The sequence below is a fragment of the Chinchilla lanigera genome, unplaced genomic scaffold (assembly GCF_000276665.1).
Source record: "Chinchilla lanigera isolate Chin_1 unplaced genomic scaffold, ChiLan1.0 scaffold00008, whole genome shotgun sequence".
In the NCBI taxonomy this organism is placed as follows: Eukaryota; Metazoa; Chordata; class Mammalia; order Rodentia; family Chinchillidae; genus Chinchilla; species Chinchilla lanigera.
Window position 1 is genome coordinate 22188127 of NW_004955409.1, and position 10858 is coordinate 22198984.

Here is a 10858-nt window from a genome sequence, read left to right on the forward strand (position 1 = left end):
CGCCGCGCGCGGCCGCCTCACCTCTGCCCGCGCCGGCCGGGGTGGAGAGCCGGCTCGCCGCGGGGCGTTGCGGTTTGGGTGCGAGCGCACGGCGCAGCTTTCTTCCCTCTCCGCTGGCGTGGTTGCCGTCATCTCACTAAACGTCCGCGTTGACGGGTAGGAGTGTCAGCGGCGGGTGGGACCCTGGGGTTTCGTAGCCCAAATCCCGCAACTTAAATCGCAGAGCTTAGGCCACCTCATTGAGGGTTTTACAGCCGAGAAGTAGGAGAGGCACGTTTGACTGGCTGGCAACAAATACATCTCATTGAAAAGAATTAAAACTTTGCAATTTTGTATGTTTTTCAGCTAGGTTTGTATAAAAGGGCTGAAACTGCAATAGTGAAAAAATGTTTTAGGGAATTCCTTTTAAAACATTCTGGGCAAATATGTTATTCCGTAGGTTAAAGGGACGTATTGCTTTATTTCTTTGCTTTTAGTCCTGCCATGAAAAATTATTTTATTACAATTTCAGTACAGTTTTAAAAGATTGTAAGTTGTACTGAAAATGGAGCATTTCCTTAGAGTGGCTTTTTCTGTTTTGTATCACTTTTTTTTTTTTAAAGATCAGCTTAAGTGTGTGTTCTAATGTAGTATGAATAACACTTACTTGGATTTATGTTTTTATGTAACCATGTTAGTTTTCGGGGATAGAATGCTTGTCAGATAATGACATTTTATGTAAAACTAGTCTGTAGAAGGACTTTCGGACTTGAATTAGTGGTTTTGATTGTGCAATTCCTACTTTGGAAAGGTGAGGGAAGTCAAGATGTGGATGGCTATGCAATTGGACCAGTTAAGAAAAAAAAAAACAACCCAGGACTTTGATCAAGCTTTTGTTGGGAACTGAGACTATAAGAAACGTAATGGATGTGATTTACTGAGCAAATAGGACATTAGAGCAGAATGACTGAAGAAAAATACGAAGAGGAGAAGTGTGCTCTAATATCACTCAGTGATACTGTCTTAATAAAGAGTAGGAATACAGAATTGTAATCCAGTCTGCTGTTTCTTGTAGAAGCCTAAATGAGACTGTTCACTGTACCTCAGCATCTTCCTGCCCGGAATCCTAGAGCCTTTCTCAGTGAGGTTCCCTAGCCGTCTTAAGGCTGGTTCATAGGATCCCTTTATACTCTTCAGTGTTACGTATTTGAGGATCCACAGAAAAAAAGCGTTTTAATAGAAGGTTGGTTTTCATGACTACTTCTGCAGACTATTGAAATACGCTGTATGAAGGAAACTTGGTTTTATACAGATATGTAGTTGGAAAAAGATTTTAAAATAGCTTTTGCAGATAATAACGCATATTCTTGTTTGATATCACACCAAGTCCTGGTAGTTTTATTTGTTTACTTTTGATTTATTTTTGTCTTTTTGAGACAGGGTTTCGCTATGCAGTTCAGGTTGGCCTTGAGCTCACGTTGTAGTCCATGTTGGCCTCAAACTCACAGCAGTCCTCCTGCCTCAGCCTCCTGAGTGCTGGGATTACAGGTGTGTGCCACCACACCCAGCCCAGTAGTTTTAATTAAAACATTAAGGGTTAATTCCGGCGTGGAATCTGTAACCTTAAAAGAATTTTGTTGTTGTTGTTGTTGTATGTCATTTTGAGACAGAGTTTCACTATGCAGTTCAGCCTGGCCTTGAACTCACTTTGTAGCCCAGACTGGCCTCAAATTCATAGCTATTCTCCTATCTCAGCCTCCTGAGTACTAGGATTACAGGCATATGCCACTACACTGGGCTATAAGTTAATTTTTTGAGCTCATATTAAAACCCATTGATTATTCTGCACTTCGAATGGTTCATGTACCATATATGGCATTATAGGATCATAAATTGAACATTTGGGAGATACCAGTTCATTGAGTAGTGTGTGTCTTCCAAATGCTCAAGTTTCAATATACAGTGTCAAAAAAGCACATTAATTCGGTCACTACTCTAATCAGAAGAATCTGTACATATTAGGAAGGCATCAAGGTCATGGTATGGATACAAGATTGTAAATACTTTAATATTTTCTTGCAAGCTCAAATTTTATTACTGGCAACAAACGTTGCTAGTTGTTTTCCTTGAAGCAATGTGACAGACTCATTTTGTCCACTTTTGAGAAAATATATGAAGTACTTATATACTGTCTTTGGGAGAATTGAGAAAGTAGTGACTCAAAACATTTTTTGCATTTTGTGTTTTCTCAACAGCCATGATTGGTCTAGTGTGTTTTGCTGGGTATTTTAGTGCTTTTTGGAGATATGTTTTAGATTATAGCTGCAATTATAAGTGCAAAAAATTTAATTTGCTTTTTTGTTCAGGAGAAATAATGGGAGGGATTACCTAGTCCTAGAATTAGTCATATTTGTAACATGGAAGCTGTTTGGTAAAACATTTTTTTTCCTCTCTGAAGGAGGTTGTTATTTTTCTGGTTGTTGCTTTTTTTTTTTATTTCCAGTGAGACTGGGAATGGAACCCAGGAACTTCATGCTGAGCTACATCACTAGGCCCTTTTATTTTTTTTGGAGACGGGGTCTCGCTAAGTTGCCCAGGTTGGCCTCCAACTTGGGATTCTCCTGTCTCAGTGTCCTAGGACCAGACCTTTGTTTTATCGTTATCATTCAGCAGTCATTTTTTCTTAAAAACTCATATTCCCATAGTTATGCTATAGTTTAGTCTTATCTTAGGATTTTCCCCTATCCGTTATTTAAAATATTCTGTAGTTATCTCCAGGATTCTGGCATGATAGAAATAAAGCAGTTTTTCTTTCATATTTTTCTTATTGCTTTTAAAGAAAAGAAAATAATGGAAAGTTCTTAGCTACTTAAAATGCTTAGATTATTAAGCTTCTTTTACTATAATTTGCATTATCAAAGTCTATTTGAAAGTTTTTCTAAAATTAAAATGGTTTTACTTATGTTTTTTGGAATTTCTTCTCTCTCTCTCTCTCTCTCTGTCTCTCTCTCTCTCTCTCTCTCTCTCTCTCTCTCTCTGTTTCTTTCTTTAGAGACAGGGTCCTGCTTGTAGTGTAGGCTGGCCTTGAACTCAGTATATAGCCCAGGCTGGCTTTGACCTCATGGTGCTCTTCCTGCTTCAGCCTCCTGAGTGCTGGGATTATAGACGTGCATCACATGTCTGGCTCCTTAGTTTCTTGTCTCACCGTTTTTCTTGGCAACTCTAACATCCATTTGGCCGTTCTGACACCTTGAGTTCTTTTAGCTTGACGCCCCTTATTGCTGCCACATAGCACTTGCACTCTTCATCCTCCTACACTTTTGGGCTCTTCAGCCTCCTTCTGTGACCTCTGCTGTTGCCGTTGGGCGCCTCGGTGGGAAGGCTGACATTGTAGGTAGGGAGCTGTCCTCGACGTTAGACCCTTCTTCTCTGGTGGTAAATTTACAGTATTATGTTGGAATAATACATCTCCAATCAGAGTTTAAGATGCTCTCATAAGTTAGAATGTAAACATTTTTCTGTATTGTTTCTGCAGAAGGGGTTATGTGATAAGTAAATCACAGGGAATTCCATATAATAAGCCTGTTGTTTATTATGTTTCAAATATCCTACATTTGCAGTAAAAAATTATTTGTCCAATACATATATACCAAGTTCTAGGAAAATTTTTTTTTTGTGTGCTATTAAATATTCTCTTATAGAAAGTTTGTGGAACTTACCATTTCTGGATGGGAACCATGGATGTTTTAGAGTTTTATGACCTTGATATTTGTTTTGAGAATAAGGCAACTTACAAAGCTGATATTGAAAGCATAAAATCCAGGTTTATATCAGGTATGGTGGTCATTCCTGTAATTCCAGCACTGGGGAGGCTGAGGCAGGAAGGTCTCTGTGAAGTTGAGGCCATCCTAGGCTACTTAGTATGTTCCAGGCCAGCCTGAACTAAATAGCAAGACCCTGTCTCAAAAAAAAAAAAAAAAAAAAACCAGGAAAAAAGATTTAGATTTACCACTCCTGTCCACTTGTTCCTTTTTTCCTTATATACCTTTAAATAAATACATAAAGACATGTACTATTTTTTGCCGTACTTTAAACAGCTAAATAAAAAGGGTAAAATACCTCTCATTTGGCCCAATGAGCACTTGAAATCTGAGCTACTACTTATTCATTATAAGGAGAGTTGTTGTTGCTTTTTTTTTGTTTGTTTGTTTTTGTTTTTCTTCCGGTACTGGGAATCGAACTCACGACCTTGCGCTTGCCAGGCAGGCGCTGTGCCACTGAGCTAAATCCCCAGCCCCTATTGTTGCTTGCTAATTGCTTTCTGAGGTAAATATTTTGATTTGGTCATGAGTTATAATGTGTTAGCGTTGTTGACTTTGGGAAAACTTACTTTGAATCTTAAGAGGATATTGGATTTTAAAATGTCTTCTGATTTTGTTACAGAAGTAAGAATCAAGCTGTACAATGACAACCTATTTGGAATTCATCCAACAAAATGAAGAACGAGACGGAGTCCGGTTTAGTTGGAATGTTTGGCCGTCAAGTCGACTGGAGGCCACCAGAATGGTTGTTCCGGTGGCAGCCCTATTTACACCCCTGAAAGAGAGACCCGATTTACCTCCCATTCAGTACGAGCCTGTCCTGTGCAGTAGGACGACATGCCGCGCGGTTTTGAATCCTTTATGGTAATTAACATACGGGGACAAAACTGATGTGATCTGATTCAGAAATGTAGTTTCTTCCTTGTTCATTCATATAAAGATGCTTTGTTTTTGTTCATAGTTAGTTTTTAAAATTAATTAGTAAAAAAATCCAAAGAGCTGTAAAGTTTTAGGATCATCCAAGTTGTAGAGAGCTGATAATATAAAACACACTGAATATAACACAGTTGCCATACAGGGCACTAGATTCTACCAGCGTTTGCTAGGTACTGGTGCTACTTGTATATCAACCCATCTTTTGTCATTAGTAAAGTCAGAGTTAAGTGGCGTGGTGTTTGAAAAATGTTAAGATTTTTTATAGATTAGGCCACAAACTTAGGAATAATTTTTTTCTTCCTTCTCCTACCTCTCTTTCTACCTGATTCAGTAGCAAAGTGAATTAGACCTCAAGAACATTATGGATTCTGTGTCTTACAGTCCATCTCTGCTTGTATCCCTTCTTACAATCACCACTGTCTTTTTCTTGGGTGATATCAGTATTTTCCTAACTGGGCTCCCTGTTTTCATTCTTGTCTTTCAGCAGCCTATTCTTTACCTAGAAGCTGTACTTTTGTCAGATTATTAAAATTTTGTACTTGCATTTCATTATACTTGCAATGAAAAATCCACATCCCTTATCAAGACTTATAAAGCACCCTGTGATCTAGCCTCTGTATATATTTCTTCCTTTGTCTTGTATAAGGTATCTTCCTTATTTTCATCTACGTAATACCTTTTCCTGTTTTTGGTCCTTGAACATCCCAACCTATTCCTACCTTGGAACTTGTGCGGTAGGTATGCATTCTTCCTGGATTGTGCTGCCTGTAGATTTTCCTGTGACTGGTTCCTTTTCATGCAAATCGTACTTCATTTTTCTACCCAGAAGGCTTTCCTTTAAAGTAGCTATCTATACACAGTCTCACATGCTGCTTTGTGTCCTTTCATCTTTATTATCATTATCTAAAAGTATTTTCTGTGTGTACACATCTGCTTGTCTTTTCTAAAATGTAAACTCCATGAAAGCAGGGACCTTTTCTCTCTTGTTTACTGCTGCATCACCAATACCTAAAATAAATTTCTTTTCTTTTCTTTCTTTCTTTTTTTTTTTTGAGACACCATCTTGCTCTGTTGTCCAGGCTGTCTCCAATTCCAGGGTTGAAGCAATCCTCCAGCCTGGCCTCCAGAGTAGTTGGGATTATAGACATGCCCCTGCGCACCCAGTTTAGATATATTTTTGAATTGAATAAATGTATTCTAGGTCTGTGTGTAGGTGTTGCTGAAGTCATTTGAAGAAACACCTACACTCACCTTAATTTTACTGTTGATTTTTGGTGTATATTGTATTCACCATTTAGATGAACTTGTATATGTTAAAAGTATGTATTAGATATTGGTAATATCTAAAAATCCATTAACTTTAGAAGATCACTTTATCACTTTGAGTGTGTTCATATTTTAGAACATATATTTTATTGAAATTAGGATCCTTAGGAAATTGAATTAAAACATAAATTACTTCATTTTGTCTTTTCTTTATATAGTCAAGTGGATTATCGAGCAAAACTGTGGGCGTGCAACTTTTGTTATCAAAGAAATCAGGTAACTGCCCCCTCTTTCAGATGTTAGTGCTATAATATTACTCATATGGGATAATAGTATTTAAGTAATTGTCGTTCACATAGTAAAATTCTCTTTCTTAATAATTTGATGATCAAGAAGTAATTATTTTCAGCTTAAAAATTTATTGCTGTTTTTGGCAAATAACTTGTTAAAAATTTTTATGTTTTCCTTTCTGTAGTTTCCACCTACTTATGCTGGGATATCTGAACTGAATCAGCCTGCTGAACTTTTACCTCAGTTTTCTAGCATTGAATATGTAGTTCTGGTAAGAATATAAAAGCCAATATTTAAGAAAGTTAAATATTTAGTCAGTATAACAATTATACCAAAATAATTGTTAAATTGAATCGATGGAGCATTTTGAAGGGAAGAATTGTTAGGCCAAGTTGGGTAAGGTAGGTTCTCTGTGGTAGTTATTTGATGTTGGCCATGTACTGGATAAGGTGGTGTGATTTCTACAATGAGTCTGTCGATAAATGATAAAGTATCAATCTTGTTTTGTAATTGGAAGGTCTATTCACAAATAGCCAGTATGGTTTTAGAGTCTGCCGTGTATCCCCAGGTGTAATTAGTGAAAATATTTCCCAATATATGAATTGGGAAAATTACTTTCTTCCTTCTCTGAGTAGCTGCACATAAAGTTGTTTATATATCTAAGTGTGGAAATACGACATTCTTCATGAATGTTGTAGAGAAAACAGAATTGTGGTTCACTTGAGCCAGAAACTATCCTGGCTAGTTTCTGAGTCTCTAAAAATCCAGTTCAAGTTTAGATAATTGTATAAAAATTATCATACTTTGTTTTTACACTTTATGGTTGTCATCTTTTTTTTTTTTCTTTTTGTTTTTGTGTTTCTGTATTTTTCAGGTAAGGTCTCACTGTGCAGTTCAGGCTGTCCTTGAATTCACTGTGTAGCCCAGGCTGTCCTTAAATTCTCAGTGGTCCTCCTGCCTCAGCCTCCTGAGTGCTGGGATTATAGGCATGCACCATTACATCTGGCACCTGTACATCATGTTTTGAAATCTAATTTTTCATTCAATGATGCTATATCTTGAATATCTCTCCATAACAACACATATGACTCATTTCATTTAATGGATCTATTAGAATTTTGTTTTATATGTGTATTAGGATTCTGTTGTATGTGTATATCAGACTTTTAGGTATTATGTTAAAGTGTTAGTTCCTTTAAAAAAACTTATTTTTCTTATTGCAAAAATTTCTTTTTTAAAGCGTGGTCCTCAGATGCCTTTGATATTCCTCTATGTGGTGGATACTTGCATGGAAGATGAAGATTTACAAGCCCTGAAGGAATCCATGCAGATGTCATTAAGTCTCTTACCACCTACGGCTTTGGTTGGACTTATTACTTTTGGGAGAATGGTGCAGGTTCATGAACTTGGATGCGAAGGCATTTCAAAAAGTTATGTCTTCAGAGGAACAAAAGATCTGTCTGCCAAGCAACTACAGGTAAATATGGTACTTTTTTACCTATCTGTGAACATGACTTCATCTGTGTTTACAAATGCCTTCTCGATGCGTGTTTCTAGAAAATAAGGAAATTACGAATGATACAATTGCATTATAACACAGGCTTTAAATTTATTGTTGACCTTTGTTTTCTTTTGTGTGTCTTAAATTGGTGTGTAAGATTGAAGACCCTGTATTTTCAATGTATTTTTAAAATTTAAAGTGAAACTAAAAGCATTTTGCTGGACCGTGGAGGGCTTACAGAAGAGTCACGCCGAAGGCTAAGCGAGAGCCGCCTTGTCCGGTGTGCCAGCTTTGGCTTCTCGACTTCTTGTTTAGGAAATAAACACTTTAGTGTTTGGCAGTGGGAAATATTTTGAGACACGAGAGTTAGTAATATATGAAAGTCATATTTTTAATGATTTGTTTTTTTTTTTTTTTTTTTTTTTTTTTTGAGGTACCGGGGATAGAACTCATGACCTTGTGATAGAACTCACGCTTTCCAGGCAGGCGCTTATGCCACTGCTGTATATCCCCAGCTCCTTTAATGATGCTTATCATGGGGAAATCTGGAAGGTTTTTTAATGATGCTTATCATGGGGAAATCTGGAAGGTTTTTTTTTTTTTTTTTAGGACAAGGGATCACTTGTAGCATAATAGGATCATCTGGGAATGTTTTTTAAAAAATTAATATTATTATTTTTTTGGTACTGGGACTCGAACTTAGGACCTTGTGCTTGCCAGGCAGGCACTTATGCCTCTGAGCTATATCCTGGCCTCCCCAAAATTATTTTTAAATGGGGTGTGGTGGCACATGCCTGTAATCCCACCACTTGGGAGGCTGAGGCAAGAGAATCGCTGTGCATCTGAGGCTAGCCTAGGCGACAAAGTGAGTTTAAGGCCAGACTGAACTATATAGTGAGAGACGCTATCTCAAAAAAACCAAACCAAACCAAACCAAACCAAAACCAGAACCAAAACAAAATAATTTCTTCCCCTAGAGACCTCTGTAGCCTATAAGAGAGTAAGTGAATGTGTATATTATGTATTGGGCACTTGCTACGGGGCAGGGCTGTTCATATAAGTATTTTGAAGAAACTTTCTGTGATTCTCATCCAGCATCCAGTTGATAGTTGTCACCCTAGAAAAGGATCGCTAACTCTGATGTAAAACCCATAGATAGGAAACCAAAAATTGGAGGCACCTGGGTAGCTCCAGCATGTAAAAGAAGGGGCTGGGGTTTAGCTAAGCGGCACAGCGCCTGCCTGGCAAGCGTAAGGTCGTGAGTTCGATTCCTGGTACCAGAAAAAAACCAAAAAAAAAAAACCGAAACAAAATGTAAAAGAAAAGATTCTTGAGGGTGACTCTAATTTGAAGGCTGGCAAACTAGGATGGTGGTGCTGTAGTTAACAGGAACAGTCTGGGAGAATCTGTCGGTTTGGATAGGGAGGATATTGAGTAGTAAATGAGTAGTGAATAAGATTTCAGGAAATGCAGAAAGTTAATGTTCGTTCTTTTAAGAGGTTTGTTGTTGAGAATCAAAGAAGGACAGTGTAGGACTTTGAGGTAGCACCAAGTTAAAAAGATTTATTTTAGGAGGAGCAAAATGTGAGTGTGTTTCACACAGAGGGAAAAAGAGACTGTGAGTAACAAGCAGGAGGGAGGTGATTAGAGTAAGGTTTTAGAAGACAAGGCATGGATTCCTTAAAGAACTGCCTTGCATAGCCGGGCATGGTGGCACATGCTTGTGATCCCAGCACTCAGGAGGCTGAGACAGGAGGATTGCCATGAGTTCAAGGCCAGCATGAGCTACATAGTGAGTTCAGGGCCAGCCTGAACTACATAGACTTCATTTAAAAAAAAACCAAGAAAACAAAAAAAGAATATTCTAGACAGAGGCAGTTAAGCCAAAAAGCCAAAAAGTCAGATGGGATGAATACATCCATCAAGCAAGGTAGGTAAGCAAAAGGGGAAAATAAAGGGAGTTAATAACAGGAAAATAATGCAGTGATAGGAATAAGTTAGAACCTTTCTTTAATAGCTGTCAATATAAATAGCCTCAGCTCCCCAGGTAAAAGACAGATGGGCAGACTGGACCGAGAAACACCACCAAATGGTCTCCTTCACTCAAGAGACTTACTGAATTCAAAAATAAATTTGTAGACTAAAGTCAAACGATGAAAAACAGTATTCCATGACCAAGACCCTGGAACTAAAGCAAAGGTAGCAATTTTAATCTCAAAATAAACTTCAAGGTAAAAGATCACAAGAAGCAAAGAGGGTCATTACATATTGGTAAGGGAACAATTCAACAGGAAGAGAAAACAATTATAAATATATATGAACTGAATACTGAGGCAACTAACTTTGTAAAACAAATACTTCTGGATATAAAAGATGAAATAAATACAAACACAGTCACAGGGGCAGACCATGGTACCCCACTTTAACAAGTGAACCAAATGAACTTAACAGATATCTACAGCGTGTTCCACCCTATAACAGAATACACATTCGTCTCAGCAGCACACAGAATTTTCTCCAAAATAGATCACATACTAATCTATAAAACCTTCATAAATAAATGCAAAGAGAGAATCAAAACCATCCCACTATCCGATCATAGTGCACTGAAACTAGAAATCAATCACAAAAGAAACACCAGAACGGGACATTAAATAGCACACTCCTGAAGACTTAGTGGGTCACAGAAGAAGTTAAACAATTCCTAGAATCAAACAATAATGCTAATACAGCATACCAAAGCCCACATCTTTCACCATGTACTAAAATAAAATAAAAATTGATCAAATATCTGAATGTTACAACAGAAACACTTACTCTAAAAAAAAAGGGTGCCGCAAGATAAAATAGGTAAAACATTTTAAAGACACAGGTTTGGGCAAAGATTTTCTTTTTTTTTATTTTAAAAATAAAAGGAGGAAAACATTAACAGACATACAACATTTTACAACGTATCAAAAGAATGGTACAGACAATACAGAGTTACAAACAAAGTGGTAGGGAATTAACAATGGTGGTTGTATTACATATTGATATCTTCAAAGTGGCTTCTCATGAAAACAGA

General features: G+C 37.4%; 1 protein-coding gene and 1 long non-coding RNA gene across 2 annotated transcripts in view; one reads left to right on the top strand and one right to left on the bottom strand.

The window, feature by feature from the left end:
* Positions 1 to 151, bottom strand: part of LOC102017548 — a 3601-nt gene extending 3450 nt beyond the window's left edge. Inside the window, exon 1 of the long non-coding RNA XR_259786.2 lies at positions 22 to 151. This is a non-coding gene — a long non-coding RNA (uncharacterized LOC102017548). The remainder of the gene's footprint in view (positions 1 to 21) is intronic.
* A 4271-nt stretch (positions 152 to 4422) lies between these two features.
* Sec23a (Sec23 homolog A, COPII coat complex component) overlaps positions 4423 to 10858 on the top strand; it is a gene marked incomplete at its 5' end in the record, with an annotated part of 50542 nt that continues 44106 nt past the window's right edge. Inside the window, 4 exon segments of the mRNA XM_013510357.1 lie at positions 4423 to 4664; positions 6221 to 6278; positions 6478 to 6564; positions 7534 to 7770. Coding sequence (XP_013365811.1) covers positions 4444 to 4664; positions 6221 to 6278; positions 6478 to 6564; positions 7534 to 7770 — 603 coding nt within the window.